The following is a 24,400-nucleotide window of genomic DNA, read 5'->3' as shown; positions in this document are numbered from 1 at the left end:
TATAGTAACCTATCTCTTAGATGTTTACTTTAGTTACCAGTTACTTATTTAAACTTTATGTAGTCATCCTTTGTCACCATTAATATATTGTAAGAATGGCATTCAGCCTGCCTATTGTTTCCTTTGGTCTATTGTGTTTTACAACTTAAAAAACATATTACTATCATTTAGAGATATTATGTGCAAATCCAGGTTCCTAGCTGGTCTTGAAAATTAATCTTCCCCATTTTAATCCACCATCCTGGGAAAATGGAGCTACAGTGAAAAAACAAGGTACTGAGTGGCTGGTAATATCTACAAAACCAAATTGGCCACTATTAATGATAATAGTGACAAATAAGGAGAAGAAGGAGGAGACCAGGGTGAAGGAGGAGAGAGAAAAAAAAGAGGAGGGAGGGGAGAAAAGGAAGGATGGAAGAAGAAGAGGAAATACAAGAGAAAGGACAAGAAAAAAGAAAAGGGTTTTTGCTGTTTTGCAATAAGAAAAAGGAAAGCCAGTTTTATTTAAATTTGCTAATTTTATTTTTACTAGTAATCAGTAGTATATTCTCCTAATATTAGATGTAATAAATCAATATTATTTTTTAGAAACTCTATAGTGAGCTCGAGACATCACTCAGTATAGTGTGAGTTGACCATAAACAATAGATGAGGTGAAACTGAATTATTACAAATGCATTGATCTAGGATCAATTTAAATAAATTAGGGCAGGTATGCTGATTACGTTAGCCTGCACTGGCCTGGGAACAACATCTCCGCAGCATGCCTTACAGTGGAAATTCATCTGTGAGTCCAAAGCCTAGAGTTAATTGAGTAACATGAACCATTGTGAGGAGTCTCTAAGTACTTTATTTACAACATTCTTCCTTAATATTCTGAACTAAAAAATAGTTTAGAAAACAGTTGAATATGCTCAAAATTATTATTTTCATCATCATGGGAAGGGTACAAAAAGGCATTTTTATATGGATGCCTTGGGAGATTTACAGGACAGCTCTGGCAAAAAGTGAAAATAACCTGATCAGGATTAACAAAAGTATCATTGGCAGGAGCCAAGTCAACTGACTTCTCTCCTCTCCTTTACCAATGACATCTAACAGCCACTCAATTGTAAGATCAGCTTAAGCTCCAAGTAAAGTCTCCAACTTGGAGAAGTATTTCCTTTGTGAAAGGAAGCTGATAAATCACATTCACCATCAAAAAGTCTGTGTACATCATGTTCTTTGATGAGCAGTCCTTAAGAGCCCCAAGATTCCAGAAAGCCACGCAATGGGCTGTCTTTCATTGGGTTTCTGCAGAGCTGGCAGCCTTATTCTGGAAGTCTTACATTACAGGTAACCTGATGACTGGGAGGGTGGGCCACAGGCACACATCTCAGCCTGCTGTGGAGTAAAGAGGAGCAAGTATGCAGGACCAACACACTGGGATCAATGAAACTCTCCAGGGAACTGGCTGTCCCCCTTTCAAACGCCACCTCCCTAAACTCTCCACGTGCTCAAGCCAGATTCTTCAAGGCTCTGAATGCCACACGAGGCTATCATGATTAGCAAAGGCAAAGGAAGAATGATCTCTATAAGTCTTGGGTAGAGGCCAAAGGGACCAAAGTCATGGACAGTTAACAATCAAGATCAGAACTGAGGAACACTCCTTGGAACTAGAATTGTTTCCTTTAACCGTTAGGGGAAAATAAAGTTTCTTAATATTTATTAAGGGCTTAGCGTATGTTGGAATTTGTGCTTGGCACTGAGTGCCTGCTCTCCAAGATCTTGAAGTCTATGAAGGAAGAAAGACGCGATAGCAAAAAGTGATCATACATCCCAAGGCCAGGTCAGTGTCTTAAAGTTAGTGTAACAAAAAGACACTAACCTGAGGATTTTCAGTATCTGCACACATGCGTCGCATGTTGTGAAAAAACAGCTCTCAACCTGACAAAGTGCACAGCGAGTACAATAATCAAGACAGGTTGACCTATATTCACAAACAGGCCTCTCCACCAGAGCAAAGGGAAACACTCTTCCCCAGAAGTAGTGCCCTTTCCAATACTCTCAGTTCTCAAGCAGGTGCCATGGAAAGCTTCTCTTTTTCTCACTAGCGATGCCGAAAGCATTGTGGATCAGCACTTGAGATTCTTTTAAACAGACATAGAGTATTTTGCTATGTGGATACGCCACAGTTCATTGAACCAGTTTTCCTCTGGTGAGTGTTTAGGCTGTCTACAGTACTTTGCTACCACAAATGAATATGCTGACTATTCAACAACAGTGGTTCACTGTTATCTTTTATTTAACTTGGGGAATAAAAAAGGTATCCCCATAAATTAAGGGAAAGGTAAAAAATGAGAGATAAGCCCTGGCTGGTTTGGCTCAGTGAATAGAGTGCTGGCCTTCAGACTGAAGGGTTTCAGGTTCAATTCTGGTCAAGGGCACATGCCCTGGTTGCAGGCTCGATTCCCAGTAGAGGGTGTGCAGGAGGTAGCTGATCAATGATTCTCATCATGGATGTTTCTATCTATCTTTTTCCCTCTCTCTTCCTCTCTGAAATCAATAAAAATAAAATAAAAATAATAAAAAGTAAAATAAAAATGAAAAATAAATGCCAAAGTCAACAGATCCTGAAATCTGTGAAGGGCCCATCCTTGAGCTGCTTGGGCAGGCTTAGGACAGGAGCACAGCCAGCCTGAAGTCTGTCCATGGAAGAGCCTGTTCTCATCCTGTCATCTATTTATATATTTGAATAGTGGACATTATCACAGTCCTTAGAGACTGCCGTATGCATGTTAATAACCCAAAAGCACTAAGAAAAAAAAGTAGACAAAATTTTGCTTTGCATTATTTCAGATTATTACTTGTACAAATGAACCCTCAACAAAACTATAACAAACTCATGAAATGAAGGGATTCAAACTCAGACTCTCTAAACACTTGTGTGCCCATGACTAGCTAGGTACTGGTAGGTGTCCTTATACAGGTCATATAATCCTCGTGATAAGAAAAGTATTAACATCTCCATTTGTAGGTGAGGAAAGGAAGGTTTAGATAGATTGAATTCTTTGGGCATGTCCCAATGTGCTGTTAGTAAATTTCAGGGTTAAAATTTGCACCCAAGTTCCTTACCATTTCCAAATTATCATTCTGTTAACTGTCCTGTGACTGATGACTCCTGGCTACAATGCTGGACCGGCATTCCATTAAATTAAATGGTAGGCTTTGCTAACTAGTGGCAATTACACTGTAGACATAATAAGAAAGTCTGAAACTAAATCATAAACTCAGTGTTGATGTGTGTGTGTGTGTGTATGTGTGTGTGAAATAGAGAAAATGGAATACTATCACGCTTTATTTCATTGGAAGAAGTTTAAAATAAAATACCATATTTTTCTGCAACTGGAAACACAACCACATTTGTTACTCAAAACACAAAGAGAACAAATAAAATATGCATATATGCTTTAAATATATTAATTATATTTTGGCAGTAATCCTAACTAAACCAGAAAGTAAATGAGAAAACTCAACACAGAAGAATGACAAGTGATAAAATGATACTAAAAAGATTGTTATTAAAGTATCAGCAGAATACTGTGCAATAAGTGTGGCCTCTTCCTAATGACAGTGGCTTCCGCTGTTTCCAGTTTGTGGGAAGTTTTAAAATATAGTATTTTATTTTGAAAAATTGTTTTAAAGTGCACAGAAACCTAAAAAAAAATAGATGTTGTGTAACATGGCATTAAAGTGTCCTCTAACATCTGCTCCACACTCCATGGGGCCCACTGATCCCTGTACATCCCTGCCTTCTATTAATCAAGAGGGAAGGCAGTCTAGATAGGACAGCGGAGAGAGAGAGGGCCTGGGAGTGAGACGGCCTGGGTTCCTTGCCCTCCTTGGCTGAGTATTAGACATGAACCATTATTGCTAGATGTTTCCTCATTAATAAGACTGGGGATAATAGCCTTGGTTATGAGGCTTAAATAAGATAAACCTCCAAGAAAACACTTTAAAAATGTGAGGTCTATGTATAAATGTGAGGATACATAATTTGACTCAAAGGGTCAAATGCTGCTATATATGATACACTGGTGTACAAGGTTGAGAACTTATATCTTTTTAGGTGATTTCAGCAGCTACTCAGATAAAGATTAACGAGCCTTAGATTCAGAAGAAATGTATGTATCTGGGCCTAAAGTAAATTTGATTGTGAACAAGAAAAAACTAATAAAAATATAAACACCATGTGATACAGTCATAGAAAGAAAAAGACCTCTAATTCAATCACCTTATTCTGTAAAATCTATAGGGTAGATTATACACAACTGAACCAAAGGAAGACAAAATAGCTCAACCAAGGTCATTCATTAATGGCAGGCCAAATATCTCATTAGAACCTAAGTCCTTCTAAAAACTATGTGTGTGTGTGTGTGTGTGTGTGTTCTCATTATTAACACTATCTCACCTCAAGGAAAGAGAGTAGGTTTCACCATAATCATTTTTTTTAACCAAAAAGGAATTTATGGGCCATATAACCAAGAAGTTGGTTCCCAGCTGTTTTAGGTTCATGTCTTCTTTTTTATTGTGGGAAAATACATAAACATTAAATTTATAAATTTAACAATTTTTAGCTGAACATTTTACTGCATAAAATACATTCACAATACTCCTTATTGGGACACAGACTGAATTCTAGAGAGATGAAGTGACTTGGCTAAGGTCACAAAGATGATCCAAACAAGAATCCTGGCTTTCTGGCTCCTGCCCTGTGCTCTGCTCCCATTACCACAGTTCCTACCCTCTTTCTTGGGGTACTGATCTCACTGTTGCCACATCAGGAAATTCTACTAGGGTGTTCTGCAAAATGTTTTATTTTATTTTTAACTGACCATGCTGGTAGAAATCTTTAACGTTTCTTTGTGATATAATTTACTTCTATGAAAGACAGGCTATGATTAAAGATAGTTGAGGGTTATGCTAAATCTGAAAAAAGAAATCTTCAGATTTCTGTATGAGGAGGTACTGAGGAAGGGAAGAGGGAGGAAGATTGATATAATGTTGTACCTGTATCAAGCTCCATCCCCAAAGTTCTTAAACCATTTTAGAAGAGAAGTGATTAATAACTTAGGGGCCCAATATGCCCACTATCCCTTCAGATGTGCCCACACTTAATATAGTAGAACTCTGTCTGAGTATGCCAAACAAGATACAGTTAGCCTTGAACAACAGTGATTGTAACTGTCCAATTGCTGACACTTCTTCTAAAACACATTAGTACTCTATTTATAAAATGGTTATTTGATTGGTTCTTTAGCAAAAGATCACTTCCATTGACCAACCGATGCTTATTTGAGGTCTATGGACTCTAAGTTTACTCACCTTTAGTGTCCAACACCAGGATTATTACTATGAAAGAGATTAAAGATCATGACACAATTGATGAATAACACATGGAGGGGAGATCAAGTGTTAAGCTAGTAGACATTATGGTTGAAATATAAACCACGACAGAACCGCTTCTCAAACCATGGAAGAAAAGCCCTACAACAAATTTTTAAATGGTTTTGGGACATCCTGATGTGAAATGATGAGGAAAGAAAGTACATCAATCTAGTGGGGGCGGGGGGGGGCGGCAGGGGCAGAATCAGAAATAGGTCCGGCTACACAAAAGCCTTTGTAACTTAGGGATGTCATCTAACCTCCACATTCTTTAGCTTTCCTCACTAGTAAAATGGGAGTTATTCAACATGTCCCACCTGGCTCACACGGAAGTGAGGTCAAAATGAGAACACATGTGAAATTATGTTGGAACGCAATGTTATGAGTGCAGATTATTACATAAACTCTATTCACTGGATTAACACCTGCAGTGAGCAGGATACTATAACACAGAAAGAGACTGCTTTCCAAAGAAACCTGTTTTCCAATGAGGAGGAAAAAAATTGTTAAGACAATTCTAAAGCTACTTCTCAACAAGATGATGATATTTGGAAGCATTTCTATAATCCATGCAAACATTAAATTTTTTAACAAACATGCACACCACTTTGGGCTTGGGGCAGTCTTTGATCAATCGGTTAAAACCAGTCTTGTGGGTCCCCTCCCTTTTATCTGAGCTCTATTCATATTATAATCCATTACAAAATAAACTTTGAACATTCTTGTACCTTTTGAATTTTTAAAAATATTTCCATATTTTCTTAGAAAAGCTATATAAGAAAAGGTGTGTGTGTTTTTTTTTTCTTCAACGTTTTAAATCAGAATATTTTTGGACTAGTTCCGGGCTCTGATAGTTTTAGAAGTTTCCTTTTGGGAAAAATGCTTCTAAGTAATAAATATACATGTATGAATAAATTATAATCCATGTTATAGAACCTACATGTATAAACAAATTTATCCCTTCCTTAATAAATGAAATTTTAATTTCTTGTTATAGATGCTGTGTTTGTGATTTTATTCATTAAAAAAAAATCACACCTTAATGTTTACTTTTTTTGAAATAATAAACCTGGTAACCATCCTCCATTCAGGGGACTGCAGACACATATCCTATGATTATGATCATTCTTGTTGGCATAATGCTTTACATTTTTCAAAAAAAATTTCACACAAAAGACCTCCCAACGGCATGAGCCAGGCAAGAACACATAGGCTGAAGTTGCTACGAACCAGCCTTTGGTTCCCAGATCGGGGCTTCTCTTATTCAATGGCACATTTTCTGTGTCTGGTTCAGTATTAAATATTCAAGAACAAAATGTCCTTAGAGGACAGTGAGAAATTTTCCATCATGCCAATATGGATCACTCAGCTTTGGATGGGGAGGAATCCCTGGGGGTGTTGAAGATGACGCTGGTACTTGGGGGTCATGTTTAATGGCCCATCTATTAGCTCTGGGTGTTCTTACCGTCCAGGTGGCTGACTTGGCGGTGCTGGACTGTTGGAAGGACACGTCGAAGCTGTGCGGTCCCGGGTAGTCAGTGTTCGAGGGGATGGCAGGTGATGGCGAGAGGGCATCAAAGGTGGAGCTGGGCTGCGCGTAGGGCGAGGGTGCCGTGACACTATTCTGCGCGTGGTCTGTGTTGTAGGGGCTGGTGGATGAGGAGCCGTTCTGAATCTGCTGGTCCATGCTGTTCAGGAGCCCCAGGTTCGTGTACTGTGGCTGCAGGACACCCAGAAACCTCAATGTTAGCCATTTAAGCTGCAGATCATTGCTTCAAAAAAGGCATCATTTGGTGCATGCATTCTACAGAGTTCCACCCCAGGTCCCTAATGTTCAAGATAAATGTCTAATTGGTGTCACACAATCAGAAATAAGAAACGTCTCAGGCGTGTGTGTGTGTGTGTTTGTGTGGTACTGATCTGAACAGAGCACGTGGCTCTTAACATGCGGCTTTGGAGACTGTGGTCTTCCCAAGAGGATTTGAAAGTAGAAAATATGGCAACACAAGATGATTTGACTTTAGGGGGTGGACACACAGTGCAATATACAGATCTTGTAACATAGAAATCCACACTTGAAATCTATATGATCCTATTAACCAATGTCACACCGATATGTTTAATTTAAAAAAAGTAGAATATGCTTATTCACAAATGAGGCCCAAAGTACCCAGTACTGAGTAGCTGCTTAGGAATTCTTTAAAACAAATGAATACGGCCTGTTCTCCCTTTCCTTTCTTTCCTTCTGTATGGTGTTCAGAATGAGAAAGACCACTGGGTAGACATATTCTTGAGGGGATTTAAGCATCAAATTGTTGTATATGGGGCATATACATTATATCATTTTATAATTCTAAATTTGTCCCAGGGTATCCAGTGCTCCCCCAAAGGCTAGTTTCATAAAGCCTGGAGGGCATGGGTAGTAGGGTTAGAGAGAGCACCCAGATATTTTAAAAGGTAACATGCCTGTATATCATCTAAACACAACCTAATTTTTATCTGTTCTTTCATTTCCTAGCAGTTTATTCTCTATAGAATAGAATATGTGTAAGAGAAATACCATATAGTGATGATTAAAATTCTATGTTGGATGCAATTTAGAAGTCCTTTCGCTCATGCAGCTCTTCTGCCAGAGATGTTGATGTGAACAGAGCTGAGTACAGAGGAGGGACTCAATAAGATGTTAATGGAAAGAATGAATTTCTTCTAATTTAAAGTTGCAAGACAACTTTACTGTATGACTATGAGAGAAGGGGAGTAATTTGCTCAAGCATTGGCTAATAAGCAAAGAATGGGGATTCTGAAACCAAATCTTCTGATTCCATGTCTAGGGCCTTGCCCACAACATCACAACTGTCAGCAATTCAAGTCACCGCTAAACCTGAGTCAAAATGGACACATTTCCAGAAGGGCGTAGTGCACCATTTTCTCTTTGTGAGACCTTCTGAAACACGGAAATCTCACTGTTACCACCACTTAAACTAAGGGAAGACAAACTGAAGGCAAGAAGAAGAAGGCAGTTCTGTGGTACTGTGGTTCCTATTTTATAAAGGAAAAGAGTTGCCTGGCTCTTCAGTTGATATACAGGGTGGGGCAAAAGGAGGTTTACAGTTGTTCATATGGAAAATTCAGCAATTGATAAATAAGAAATGCAAGAATAAACTCTGTTTTGTGTTCTCACAACTTTTGCCCTACCCTGTATAACTCTGAGAGTTCCAGACTAAGTCAGACAAACTCACAAAGAAATAGGTGCTTAAAAAAATTGAATTAAATTAATGTTTAGTAAAAGTATTTTACTAAGCCTTCTGCATTTCACTTCATGTGGGAGGACAAACGGACTCTGCCATTCCATTCAGTCCAGAGAGCATCTGTCTAAATGTTAACGGTTGCCTGCTCATTCCAGTACATTTATACATTCGCATTCCACTGCCGAATGCCACGTCCCCATTTGCTCTTCAAATGACTATTAATCTCTTTACACTTATCCCCATGCTGACAAGAGCAGCTGTTTGTCGCGCCTTCTCTCCCCTCTGACTTCTACATCGATTCCTCCCCTCTCCTCCACCTTGTTTCCTCAATTGACAAGTGCAGCAAAACTGGAGGTAAGACAACTAGAGGAGAAAAAAAAAATACAACCTGAGACCCATACAAAACATCCAAACCCCTGGCTAACGTAAAGCTGTTAGGTTTCCAAGGCCATGGCAAGAGCCGGGGAAGGGGGTTGAAAAGTTATTATTTGTGTTCAAGTGAAGGGTCTGTATACACAGTACTGATGGCCTGTGGGAATCAGATCATGCTCCCAGAGGCATGTGCTTCCCTACAGCAGTACAATTAGGGAGGCAGCCGTCCCTGACAAAAAGGACAAAAACTTGGAGGAGCACTTTCTCACAGGCAGTAAAATGCTTGTTGGGCCACCCCTTTCCTCTTCCTTCCAGCTACACAGAATGGAACTTCAGCTAATTGTGGGCTTGGATGAGAACAAAGAAACATGGCCCTTTGAATTTTTTTTTTTTCAATATGTGTAAAGAGTAAAGTATTGGGACCCAGCTTTAAAAGCCAACGAGCAAACACTCAGTGCTTCTCTTAAGAAAAATGAAAACTCCATTTACCCTGGAGGCACAAAGGAGACCCCTGGACTGAACATGTTGGGTGGTGCAAAAACAGCAGAAACTGTCTTCTAAAAGTGATTAATAATATGATTTTGAGTGCCATCATTTTTAATTCCACAAAGTTCTAGGCGCAATATCTTGCATAACCACAACAGGATAAGCTTCCAAAGCAAATGCCTCCCTTTGTAACTTAAAGCTCGATTACTCAGGCTTGGGCAAACAGCTGCTTACTATCCAAGGTAAAAAATTGAAAAACATATTTCAATTGAATTTTTTTTTCAAATTTTTACCTTATTTATTTATTTTAAAATATATTTTTATTGATTTCAGAGAGGAAGGGAGAGGGAGGGAGATAGAAACATCATTGATGAGAGAGAATCATGTATCGGCTGCCTCCTGCATGCCCCCTAGTAGGGATTGAGCATGTCACCCAGGCATATGCCCTTGACCGGAATCGAACCCAGGACCCTTCAGTCTGCAGGCTGACACTCTATCCATTGAGCCAAACTGGTCAGGGCAAATTTTTACTTTAAAAAAACATAAGCCAAGTAGTATACTCAACAATCTTAAAAAATAAAAAAAGCATAAAACCCAAACTACTAACTATGAATTACATGGCCCCAAACATAAATAACAACAAACCCATCAAAGAAAAAATTGTATTATTAGAAATCTACTTGGATACTTTTCACAGCTTTAATTAAAATCAATGTCATGAACGTACCATAGGAAACAGTACTTTTGAAGATAATTTTAAAAAGCATTTCGTTAGCATCAATAAAAGTTTATTAGCTTATATTTTTTATTTGAAGAGAGAGTGGACATATTGACGGCGTGTGATTGGAGGCGACGACAGACCAACACAGCCAAAAAGAACAAGTGTTATATGGGCAGGACCTACAAAATAATTTGCAGAGCTCATTGCAAAATTAAAATGCAGGGCCTCTGGTTCATAAATTATGAAGCGTGCCAAAATGGTGACAGCAGAGCATGAAACCAAGCGCAGGGCTCTTGGTGGTGGCACTCTGCCTGCCTGAGGAGCTAGCTCTGTGCCAGGTGAATGTGCACAATATTTGTCCTTTATTTCCCATCAAAGGGAAGCTGCTGGGGTGAAAGGAGCAGTCCTTGTGCCCCTTCTTTACTGTAAGTAATTCCATAAACGCAGAGCTGGGATGCTAATTTAATGCCTATTTACAATGACAAATAAAAGAGGCTCAGAAGTCAGAACAGGACACTTGCATACCAGTCAAAAAAATGCCCTTGGAAGAACTCTATGAGGGTCCCCGATGTCCCATGTATTTCTTGTGTAACAAAAACTGTTAGAATATTTGAAATAAGACAGGAAGTAGATTGTTCATTTCTAACCATTAGGTATCTTGATCTCAGAATAACTTTAATATACTTTACAGTCAATGAATGAATAAATGAATGAATGGGATGAATGAAAAATGTTTTCTATTTCTCCCATCACATCTGAAAAAGGTAGTAGTCTTATTTCCACAAAATATAAAAGTGAAAATGATTACAAGTTGTCTGATATTGTGGTAAGCCTGATAAAGTAAAACAATCAACTGCTTAGGAAATAATTTTGAAATAGGAGACGTACTTCCTTGACCCAGGAAAATTACCAACGTCTGTAGCTGGCATATATTCAGTTCATCACAGACTGGCTAATCTGACCACAGAAAGGATGAAACACATTTTGGTCACAGAGACTTAGCATATTTCACGTACTTACAGAACTGCCTGGGGATATTCTGAAATATGAAGCTGGTATGATAAGTGTAGGTACACCCAAAGGCTGAATCTCATTATTAAAAAAAAATGAGTAAAACTACCATTGCAAAATCTAGGAAGAGTATTTTCTTATTTGGTTTTATTCCCCATTCTCCCTCCCCAAGCCATTTTCATTCTCATAGCCATCTAAAGACTCTGACTTATTTCTTCAATAAAATTCAATCTGGATGCTTAAAATTAAAATAACACTATAAAAGATTAGATTTTCTTCCCTGACTGCTCACTGCTTTAAAAGTGCCCTATAAATTCAATTTCTTCAGTTTCATTTTATGTCTCCCTCCCCCCTGTGGATTACACTGTTTAATAATCTTAAATTCTGAATATAGCACAAGCCCAAATTCTCTTTTCAGCAACTCTGAAATACTGTGTAAGTATATATTGCTGTAAATAAAACTCAATATTGAATACCTGGATTTCTACTTATTTAAAGTTGATGATGCACTTACACTCCTTTAAAGAGATTTAACATCAGGAAAGGATTCCAATCAAATCATTTGATCAGTACAATGGAAACAAGGACTTAGAAATAATTTGTTTCTGAAAATATCACTCTTCTGATTTATCTGTATAAGAGGAATATTATAAGTTCTCTTTCCCAGATAGTACTTTCTATAATAACTAACTATGGCCACATGGCAATAATAGCCAATAATACATGGTCAGAAGTTAAAAAATGGGAATGAGAGCCAAATCAGGGATAGGAGAGGTTAGTGTTGGGATATATCATCACACTTAATTTACCTCAGTTGAGATGTTCCCTTGTCACAGGAAATAATTACTTGCCCAAATTTCATTTGGTAGAAATTATATTTAAAAGCATTCACTGACTGTTATATGAGGCTAGGGGTTTGTACATCCTTCAGCACTCCTTACTTTTCTGAATAATCCTAGTTATGAAAAAGACTGGGTGATGGGGTCTAAGTCTCAACACTGCCACGGATGTGCTGTGGACCCTGGGCCAGGTCCTGGAGCAACCGGGGTCTTAGCTATCAGGAGACTGATTCTGATATCAAGTACAACAGTGAGCCAATTCTAATATTCTTGTAGAAATGCGCATGCTCATCTGTAAAGCTATTTTAAAATGCCATGAGATGATTTTAAATAAGATAACTTTTTTCTTTATACAGATTGGCCCAGCCAAATGTAGACATTTCAAATGTTTCAGGCAGCATATATAGTTTCCTGGGCTGATATAACCTTTCACCTTAGGTTTCATGGAGGAGCTTTTGTGAACATTCTAAAGCCCTTTCTGGGAAAAGAAAACAGTATTCTCCATGACACCGGCTTTACAAAACATTCATTTGGAGTATTCTCTGGCAGACAGTACTACATTTTCATCCACAAATATGAGCAGGATAGTGACTTTTCAACAAGCACTGCCTTAGGGAGAAATACTTGTCATTTTTTCGTCTTCTACCACCTGCCTCACCTCTGAGAATGATAGTTTGTTTTATGCTAGAATTAAACACAATTGACTTAAAGTGCTCCTTTCAAGGTCAAGAATATATTTGTGTTATAGTGTCAAGTTAAAGTACCTTCTTTCCATCTTAAGAATTTATTTAGCATCACATTTTTCTCAAAACCAGATTTTGTTATATGTAAAATATTTCACTTGTTTTGTAGTTCAAATGATCCTAAAAGAGTGAGTGTTGGGGACAAAATACATTTAGACCTTGTAATAAACCATATGTAAGAGTAAAGCAATTTACACACATACAAACCTAGAAAGACAGTAGGCAGATTGTTTACCAGAATGTTTTATGTTCTGATACAAAGTGTCAAGATTCCTTTGAGGACCAAGTTTCCATAACCTACGAGAGAGTTTTCTAAAAGCCCCAACCAACACCAGACAAGGCAGATGAGATAAATAAAAATGAAGTTGGCTGATGAGGTGGCCACAATGTCAACAAACAGAAGACATAGTATTTGAAAAGCCAAGAAGCTGAAATGTATTAAAGTTAAAACTTGACCCAAAGATAGCTAAATTATACTGTGTGGAGCTCAATTAAGGAAAAATAAACTAAAATTCTATTATTTCAATAAGTATTCCCTTCTAGTAATAATGAACAAAATTAAATCATGAGCATCTCAATTCAGAAATAAACCTATATCATTTTACATACCAGGGAAGCATTGGGCTTAGCAGAAAACAGAAAGGTATAATTTCAATATTTCAAAATTCTTGATCCAGGTAATAGGAAATAAATACAGTTTTAGTTTCTTTAAAGTAAACCAGGAGTTATTAAAGTTGGAACAAAAGTACGTTTGAGGACATTTTCAATCAATAAAATCACTGTTTTGATAGATTTATTTAGCAGACATGATAACACTAAGTAGAGAAAATACAATCATGAAAACTTTCAGGGAAGTTTAGGCCATTTATATGGAAATGATACTGTGGTGACTTTACAAGTTCATCACTAATGCTATGTTGGTTTCTCAAGTGAGTCTAAAATATTTAAAAAGAATTTTGATAATGTATCTGTCTAGTCCATATCAGAAATTATAACTTAAAACAATGGTGTGATTTAATGTGCTGAACATTTTCTCACAGGGGATACCTTTGCTCCCATGATCTGAAAAGGAAGACATCTCAATTTCAGTAAAATATTCTTGACCATGAAAATTACTTAAAAATCTGAAACATCCATATTCAATCCTCCATAGCAAAATAATAGTAGGTGCTATTACTACTATTATGATGCACACTCTGATTCCTTACTATGTTCCTAATGGTGTTCAGTGTTTGCATGTATTTACTCAGTTAATCCTCACAAGCAAGGTGGCTTATTATTCCAGGTTGTATACATACTTCATAGATGAGGAAACTGAAGCTCCACCAGCTTAAGTAACTTGCTCAAGGTTGTAAGTGACAGAGCCCAAAAGTGAAACCAGTCAGTCTGGTTAGAGAAGCCGCTTTCTTAAGTAAATCGGAGTCACTCAAATGTCTGACTGGAATTTTTATCTAAAAGTTACACTCAAAGCAAGCCTCCCTCTTTTATATCTAAAGAAAATATTTTCTATTTATTAAAGAGGATATAAAGCTTTAACCATTCTTAGAATGTGTGTAATTGCCAAGAGTCAGAGACCGAGCTCCTTGGAGCTAACCCCTAAAATGCACTGCAGATCTGATCACATCACTCCCAAACTTGAAAAACTTGAGAGAGCTCTGATTCTCTTAAAATAAAGTACCAGGTCTCTAACATGGCCTATATTTCACTATTGGAAACACCCTTTTGCTCACTAAAGGAAGACCAAAAAGGCATTTCTTCAAATTTTCAGAAGCGAAAAACTCCTTCAGTCCTCAAGCCTTTTGTTTGTGGATGCTATTTCCCACTCACCTAGAAGCCTTAGCTTCACTGTCATCCCTCAGGGAAAGCCTTCTTTAACCATATAGGTATTCTCCTTTGTTTTACATTGTCGTAACACTCTAATTTTCCATTTGCGTCATGTAATTATAATTATTTGCATTAATAATTTTAATGTTGGATTTCTCTGCTAGACCATACATTTATGAGACTACATTTATCTGGCAGGCTTAGTGCTGAGTCTCATATCTGGAACAGTGTCTGTGACACAGTAGATGCTCAGGAAATATTTATTAAAAAATACATGTAACGCCTTCCAAAATAAAAACCACTATCAGAAAGTCTCTGCTATTCTAAAACAACGAAGTATTGGTTTTTATGCTGAAGTCTGTCTCCAGACTGGATTCACCTCTTTATAAACTACTGCCAGGTGAACCTTACAGTGCATCTCCAGGTAATCTCTGTGACCTTCACTTTGTGTTTTGCTTTGTTTTGGTAGGTGGGAATTGTGCTTTTAGCTTCAGCTTTTATGGGAACTAGTAGCAGAATAGCCAGTCCTGTCACTCACAAGGCAATGAGTAATACTTGATAGCTCACACCTAGCTGGGAAGTTTATTAATGAGCTTCTACTTCCTTAAAACAAAACATACACGTTTTTGTGCCAATGCAGTATTTTTTTCTCTCTCTCTCTGTTTGTGTGTGTGTGTGTGTGTGTGTGTACCTAGTGGTCTACATTTTGTTTATAATGCATCTAGGTTAGCAACAAGAATCTGAATCTTTTTGATCCCATAATTATTCACTTCCTTCTGATGATGGTGCTTGTGGCCAAAGCACGTTTGCCTAGGAAAGAAACCTCCCAGAAAAATGCTTATGGTAAGACACTTGTTTCTGGTAAATAGGCCACCATATCAGTCCTTCCTTCTTTACATTCCATAATTTTCTGCCCAGTTAGCCCGAATGCATTTTAGAAGAATGCCATAATTAAGGGCACTTACAAACGCATGTTTTGAGGAACTTAGATTGTAGTTTATCAGACTTACAGATCATTTCTTGGAAATGGTTTAAATTCATGACTTCATTCCCCATACTCCAAAGTTCACACTCAGAGGTTGAAAACACTAGCCATTATTTACAAGTGGAAAACTGAAGCATGAAACAAGGAATGTGCATCTCCGTCATATTACTCTATACATATTCAAATGAGGAACAGTTTCATGAGTTCCAATTTGCTTCTGCTTGTCAAGTTCGTTGCTGATTGATACATTTTCCATCATAATTGAGGTAATTAAAGTTTTTAGTTTTTTACTATGTTTTGTAATTACACATGGTGACTTATGTAACATTGAACTGTTCCTTTAAGCTGTCACTTTTAACTGCAAAATAAAAACGGAGTCTCCAGCCATGCAGAAGACATGTCTTACTTTAAGACACTCATCTATTCATTTCATTCTATTTACCCCATTATGAAAGTAACTATCAATCAATCATTTAATAATTACAACAGCTCATTACTGTCTGATTTGAACAGACAAAAAAAGAAAAAACTGGGACACCAATCTTAAGAGCAACATGACAAAGATTTCTCAGACATCCTTTAGTAATAACACCATTGAAAATAAAAAAGGGAAAGTGTTTGCAAATCATCAAGCTTATTCAGCCAGTGCAAACCACCCTTGTCTCTGGCGATGATGGAGAGACATACAAGGGACAAAACGAATCAGGGGAACAGTGTGGAAGCAAGTAAACACTTTTAAACAGAGACTGCAAAGCCAGATAAAAATCTGATCTGTTCAGTTTATTTTTTTTTAAATCAAGCGCACTCTCTGTCCCCATGAGTAATTAATTAAGTGAAAGCAGCACACACTTTACACTGTTTACCTCTGCTAGAGTACAAGCCATTCCTTACTCAGGAAGCTGCCCTGTCTTTTAAAAATGTACTTGCCACTTGAAGCATAATGGAAATAAATACCTACCAGGGCCCATTACACACACACACACCACGCACAGACTGCAAAGCCAGATAAAAATCTGATCTGTTCAGTTTATTTTTTTTTAAATCAAGCGCACTCTCTGTCCCCATGAGTAATTAATTAAGTGAAAGCAGCACACACTTTACACTGTTTACCTCTGCTAGAGTACAAGCCATTCCTTACTCAGGAAGCTGCCCTGTCTTTTAAAAATGTACTTGCCACTTGAAGCATAATGGAAATAAATACCTACCAGGGCCCATTACACACACACACCACGCACCACACACACACACACACACACACACACACACTTAAGAGATGTCAAGGAAAAGCATATGAATCATGGCATACAGGCAGAGACAGGGTTTGTACAATGTGTGCGAATGCATAGCTCTTTGCACAGGTCAGTCACGAAGAGCCATTTCTGAAAGTATATATCAACATGCTACGGTGTTATCCGAAGACACCCCTTCCAGCATACCACACATCCTCTGCCCTCCAACGGCCTTCAATCTAGAGATGGGAAGAAGGGATCAGGTCATCATGGCCAGTAATGAGGGAGGAGCAGAGAAGCACAAGAGTTCAGAGGACGAGGTGGGTATTCTGAACCAGGGGAGGATTGATAAATGTTTAGGAGGGCGAAGTAGCCCCCAGCAGAGCGTTATAAACTGGAAAGGATTTGTCCTGGAGATAAATATTTGGTTGGTGGTGTTGGGCTGCAGAAAGAAGTCAGGAAAAATATCTTCTCTGAAATCTCACTGTTCGGATGTTCAGCCTTTCAAGCTCATTGGGATCTTCTATTGAAATAATTTCCCAGGCCTAAGGCTTAGAAATGGTTACTCCACCCAGTGTATCCATTCTCCGTGTCCGTCTTGTAGAGTCCTCAGCCTTAGTCCAGTGACAGAGTCTCACATGGTCTATTTAAAAGTAATCAAGCCATTCCCCAAACATCTGATGCTGCCCTTTGAGAGGGTAATGGTTTTCCTTTTAATTCGGGCTCCATCAATAGAGTGACACTAATCCAGACTGATTTGAGTAAACAGGACATATTCCTCATTGTCTCTGTGATCTGAGAAAGAATAAACTTGAGAAAGATCACTGCCTGGATTGGAAATGGCCCCTTTGGGTGTTTTGCGCAAGCTTAAAAGGAAAAAGAAAATGCCTGCACAGAGTTCTTTCCAAGGCAAGCTCACTATGGGGGTGGTAATTCTCATGGGGGTATTATACTAAACTGCACCTATTAGTGGCTTTAGCACCAATAAGAAAGTAGAGCAATTTCTTTTGTAGTGTTTCCAGAAGAGCTGACGCGAGTGTTTCATAAATTTCCGTCTCTGGCAACACACCATAAGTTTGACTCAAAATTCCCTCTTTCAGCTTTCATGATTTTTTTTTATTTTATTTTATTTAAGAAACACAGGGGAAATGCAATTCAGATCACATGTTTCGCACAAGATACCACTTTATACTCTATACACATCCACTAACATTCCAAGCATGTTTGAGTCTTGCCAGTTATTCCCTCACCTAGAACCAACATGGGCCTTATCTTGACACCACTGACTGAATTTTAACTTGACAAGTAATATTATTCTGTGAAGCCATCTTAGCTTGAACCTACAGGACAGTCCTATCTTAGCTTGTCTTTGGAAAAGAAAGTTAGCATCTATAAAGTTAGTCATTATCAAACATGGAATAAGGAAGTTTCTAACATAGTTTTTTTTTTGTTTGTTTGTTTGGTTTTTTTTGCAAAAGATGGGAAGGAATGCTTTTTGAATAGCATAGGGGTGCTGTACTATAAGTCCAAATTAAAAAAAAAATCTGGGGAAGAATACAATACTGTTTCTGAAAAGACTTTACAGACACTTCATTAAACTACTTATTTCTGCAAAGGAGGTTGTATAACAATGTGGTAGATAGTGGAAATTCATTGTTTCCCCTAATGTCTTCACAGAGTTAAGAGTAGGACAATCACATGCCAATATTGGATACTTTTCTAAATCTGCTTTGTGCAAGTGGAGGATTTGGTGGGTGAGGAAGAGAAAGGAATGAGTTACAAGCTTGGACATCCCTCATTTATCCGAGGACCCAGTTCTTCCTCATGCCTATTTCCTCTGCCATTAAATCAAGTCAGTGAATTTCCTCCCCCATGAACCTATCCTGGCCTACGCCATTATTATCTCTTTAATTGCCTACGTTTTCTTCCTGGGTGGAATGGAAGTAATGAAGGAGATTGTGGAAGGAGAGGATATTAAAATGGGTAAACACATGTCTTTGTCCAATATTTCTGTTCAAATCTAAAATGCAAATGTGATGTGGGCATAACCAATGGACATAAGACACTGGGGAATAGGGGAGGCTCGGGGACTGTCTAGGGCGGGGGAAAAAAATGGACACATATGTAATACCCTTTGTAATAAAAAATAAAATTAAAAAAAATAAAATGCAAATGTGTTTCCTTGCATGAAATGAAATTTGTAAAAATTTATGGCAAATATTTTAAAATTTGAAATACCAAGATCTCTATTTTTGTTTTTTTATTTCTTATTTAATTCCAGGCGTTGTTTGTTTCTTAAATGGGGCATTAACTTCTGCTTCTGCTCTATCATTTCCCCATTAGAATTGGGAATTCTCATTCTTGGACAAATGTCATACTTGATATATTGCCTCACATTTAGCTCCAGGGTTACTATTTGCATTCAGAGCAGTGACCAAAGAACAAGGTTTTCTTGTCCTGATTCTAGGATGAATATTTGATAAATAAACTTGATCCTAATTGACATAGAGAGTCAGTCTGGATTTTGTTCCCAGGTTAGATTAAATTTGTAAAAATGTAATTACTGAATCCCTATGCGGGTAAGGCATCTTACCTGTCTTAGTAGAAGACTAAAGAATGAGAACAGGAAACCCTCCACTTCACCTGCCCAAGGATCCTTTGGGTTATCTTCTCCCTCCCTGCATCATGCCACTAACCATCCCTGGAGCACACAGACAAAGTTTTGAATCTCAAATTCTGAACACTGTCCATGCTTTCGAAATATGCAGAGGTTCTAGCTTCTAGTGAGATAAAAGCCCGTACCATCTTTTGATGCTGTTTCTACAAAATCTTGACATACGTAATGAATACAGATCAGTGTTTACTTCAACATTCTCTTTGCAAGTCAATATATCATGCTCTTTTATCTGTTCCTGTATAGTTCTCCTTGAATTTTTATTCATTTTCTACCCTCTACACAGAATGACCTTTCTCCCTCACTGCCCTCCCCCCCTCCAGGGCTAAATTCTGATCCTCAAACTATGTGAAATATGATCTTCGTCATGAACAGTTTGAAGCCATTTCACTGTCTTTGAGACCTTTTGGTGTGTCTTACTACATCCTGCTTTATACTGGAGTCATTTGCAACCCACTTATGTACACTCTAGGAATGTGAATTCTCAGAGCCACTGACGGCAATTTAGTAATCTCTGATTTCCTTATGGTGCCTAGCAGGGTGACTGTGCTTAATTAGCTCTGTAAAGGCTGGATTATAAGAAAATGCTTATTTTTTTATGGGGGAAATAATCTAAATAGTTTGTGTGCTGGATTTCGAAATCACTCTATGTGGTTTCCAGCCAAACTTATATTACTTTATCATTTTGGAGTTAGGGATTGGGAAAAATAATGAAAAGTGAGGTCTTTGTTTATAGGATGACCATATACTTTTGAAAGTGCAAGTGGTGCTATTAATAATTATATTTGAATAGAACATAATTACATAAGGACAAACCAAGGCTAACCGTTCCCAACTTATCCATGGCAGGGCCCGCAATTATTAAAGAGAGTTATGGGTAGAGAACACACATGTCACATGAGACTTTAGCAACAATCCATTTCTATCCTTCCAAAGGTCCAACAGAAGTGATGGATGTTCTTGCGAAACAGGCAGCCGATGTGCAATGCAGGGAAATGGTTTATACTTCTAGGCAGTCTTAAGCAAAGCCATTTATCCTCCCCAAGTGCGCCAGGGTACAGATCCCATTACACCACTCCTCTGTTCAAAATCCTTCCATGGCTTATCATTGTCACTAGATTAAATGTGTAATGGCCCTCCATGAGCCAATCTATCTTACATTTCTAACTTCATTTCCTAATTTTTTCATACTTTCAATTTTGAACCATTTGAGATTTCTGAGTGCGCCAGTGTTTACTCCGCCTCTGTTCCTCTGTTGATGCTTGTTTATTCACCTGAAATCCTTGTACCCTCCTATATTTCTAGGACTTAGAAAGCTCTACCTGTCCTCCCAAGTAAAGCTGCATCCTGCATATATATGTTGACTTTCTTGATCCTTTTCCTCTGAGGTATTCTCTTTCTCTTACCTTTAAATTATTTTGTTCACACTTCTCATATGACACTGAAGATATGTCCTCTGTTATGTATGAACATATATATTACCTCTAAACTGTTAACTTCTTGGTGTAGGATCTGTTTCTTACTCATTTTTATAGCCATGTGCCATCTCATATGTAACTAAACATTTATTTAAAAAGGGTAAGTTGCTCTTTCTTCTAAGTTTCTCCTCCATAATACTAATGTTTATGAATATTACAACTTAATTAAAAGGTATAAATGAAATTTATAAAATGTTTACAAAAGTAGCACATGAATAAACCAATGCTTACTATTTCTTGTGCCTCCAAAATGTGTTCTTAAGAGACGGTAAGGAATGTAATTTATATCTTAACTTTTGGGTCAACTGTTTTATCCTGATACACCAATCCATTCTTTTCCAGAACCAAAATTTACTACCTTACCAGATATCCTTTACTGGCAACTCAGTCCACTAAATTGGCATTGGTCAATAGCGATATATCAGCCTTCTGAATTTTTTCTCATCATACATTTGAAAGAAAATTATGAGTCCCTTACGCTTGATACATTTTTATCTTCAAAATAGTAAGACTTTTATGGAAATCGCCAAGTTATTTTTCACTGAGATGTCTTTATGGCATCTGTGTTTGTTCTTCTTTATTTATTGACATAAAACAATTAGAAGTTAAAAATGTATGCAACAAGGGAAAAAGTTTAACTTCATAATATTATGAAGGAAGGGCTTTTTTACTAAACCCCTTCTATCCCATCAGCTCAGTTCCCACCCAAAGGGATCATACCAGCTCAAAGAAAGCTTGAGTATATTTGCAGTAATATATTTCTCAACAGTTTGACCCATACACTTCCTTGATAAACATAAATACCATCACCTTAGATGTGTATGCTTTTAATAGCAAAATATAGGATCTAAATTTTGAATAATCACATTGCCTAAGAAAATTTTTAGCAACCTTGCATTCAGAAAATGTATGTGATATGATGGAAAAACCAACCAATATATTTTTGGTTGCTCTAGTTAACCCAGGCATTCATTCATGCTTCCTACTGTACTTTCCACACCCCTGTTGAGGATCAGTGCTCTTCTAAAAAACAAACCAAACCAAACATGCTTTTTCCTTATCTAGGTAAAGGATAAGTGATTTATTACTACCACTCATTTTTCCAGTAGTAGTGAAGGGAGGCATGAGCTATGATCTGTGATCTAAGATCTCTTTCTCCCAGTCCCCTCTGGGCTTGAGGGCAGCAAATTGTAAAACAAGAAGTGCAATCTAAGACCGCAGCATGGAGTGAGGAACAGCCCAACTGACACCTGAATTAAATCTGCAGGCTCTGTTTTTGACCGACTGTGCTTGTACCTCAGGTGTTAAACATCTCGGGAGCACAACATGGAAAAACTTAAGATAACACATTTGTTAACTATTAAGAGAAAAACCACCCACAAATGGAAAATAAGATTCAGCCCTCGGAAACAGTATTGGGACAGGAGAGACTATCTCCCTTGACCATGAAAGCCCAGAAGACAATTATGGCAAAAACCTGGAATCTGAGAGCTTATTCTCCTGCCCCAGCATTTTCTTTTTGCTCTCAACTAGATTTGCACATCAGTTCTTTATGAAAACATTTTTGGAGCGTCTACTTTCACAACAGCCATTTTTAGATCTCTCTTTCCTTGGTATTATAGATAAAAGGTTAGGTAAATGGGCCATATTTCTATGCCTACATCTCAAATACAGAAAGAAAAATTATTAACCTTAACTTGTAAAGAGAGGTATTTCAATATATGGGCCTTGAAGTCCAGTTTAGTTATAGAGTACAATTACCCATTTACCCAAGTACCACTCCCTCCTCACCTAGGACCCAAGATGGGGATTTTTAAAAATAAAAGTTCCCTTCTAATGAGGAGTTTGAGTCTCTCTCTCTCTCTCTCTCTCTCTCTCTCTCTCTCTCTCTCTCATGCATCCCTCAGTTTTTGGCAAGCAAGTTGAGCTAAAACTTAATCTATTAAGCATTTCCTTTCTTCTGAGCTTCTCTCCAAGTCTGATACCAGTTCCAGAGGCTGTGTCATTCCAAGCCTGGCACAATGGCATGGTGATTGCTTGAGGCCTCTCCATTGTAACCCAAGGGTGGAACCTTAAGCCCTGCCTGTTACATCCTGCCCGTGTTCTCTTCCCGTCCAGACCCTTCCCTGTTCATTAACAGCTTCCCAAAATCCAGCTCTGCTTGGGGAGAAGGAACTGGAAATTTGTGGAAAATGGTGTACAGAAGAATAATGTTCTTATATTATTTTTGAGTTATCAACACATAGACGTTATTTGCAAATAACATTTAAAATATTTGAAGTCTGAGAAGGGTTATAGTTTTAAAACAATTTTGACTCTCATGGTTAGTCACATTCCTTTTTATTATTATTTTTCTATCACATTCTGTTTTTATTTCAGCAAGGTAACAACATCATTTGTCTTTCCTATCACAGGTGGCTCCATTACTCAAGGCTTATTATTTTCTTAAGTATACTAACCTGCTTCCAGACATCCATCACATGTCCATGTCCTCTACAATTAGTGCATGCCTTTTCCTTCTTAATTTGCCCAATTTTTAGTAATTCTTCTGTGAGAATAGTAGATGGTGGTTGTTTTCTGTATTGACAATTACTAATAAACATTACTTTAAGGTGAGTCCCAAAACGTTATATCTTTGTATTAAGTTTCAGGATTCTCAGGGCCATGAGCTCCCAGGCATTTCATATACTAAAATGTAAAACTGCATTTTTACAGAGGACTAAACATAACCTTACACAGAAAAGAATGGAATGGAAATTGAGCCACAAAGATAATGCATAGTACACAGACTGCAGAAGGGTATGCCTAAATAATGAGTGGTACAGAGATTGGCAGAAGGATATGACATTCATAGTGGCAATATACAAAAAGGTGCAGGAAAAGAGAGAAATTCAGCCATATTTTTCCATAGATGTTTTCTATGTACACTAGTAGCATTCCAACAGAAAGCAAATGACAGCTACCTTTTGAGCAGCTGATGACACATTTACCTCAAGTTTTTAAAAACTCAAACCCATGTAAATGTATTTTCTTCCATCATAAGGATGCAATACTCTCACATACAACGTGACTTTTTGCCTCCATAAAAGGCAGTAATTCCTTCAGATAGCATCTAATCACAGCATTTACACAGTTTTATCCTTTCAGGAGAAATAATAATTTCTTTCACATCAACTTTATACTTTTTATAGCTATCTTTAAGCCGAATTTGCTTCTACACCATTATACTCAGACACACATAGTCAAATTCCAGCCTGCTTATACACACTGGTCATGAAATAGCTCGTGAACAAACACAAAGTCAGATATGATATGACCGACAGATTTGTTTTTTAATAGTTAAAGCTGAAAAGAAAGATAAAATAG

The 24,400-nt window shown here is 37.6% G+C and overlaps 1 protein-coding gene across 7 annotated transcripts in view; it reads right to left on the bottom strand.

Moving 5' to 3' along the window:
- The window catches only part of TP63 (tumor protein p63), a 96,012-nt gene that overhangs the window by 70,036 nt on the left and 1,576 nt on the right, over nucleotides 1–24,400 (bottom strand). For all 7 annotated transcript variants that reach the window (XM_015565379.1, XM_006765864.2, XM_015565380.1 and 4 more), the window contains exon 2: nucleotides 6,890–7,144. In XM_015565379.1, the coding sequence (XP_015420865.1) occupies nucleotides 6,890–7,144 (255 nt within the window). The remainder of the gene's footprint in view (nucleotides 1–6,889; nucleotides 7,145–24,400) is intronic.

The sequence above is a fragment of the Myotis davidii genome, unplaced genomic scaffold, assembly GCF_000327345.1.
Source record: "Myotis davidii unplaced genomic scaffold, ASM32734v1 scaffold41, whole genome shotgun sequence".
NCBI lineage: Eukaryota > Metazoa > Chordata > Mammalia > Chiroptera > Vespertilionidae > Myotis > Myotis davidii.
Note: the sequence above shows the minus strand (reverse complement) of the source record. Positions and strands in the feature narration are given on the sequence as shown.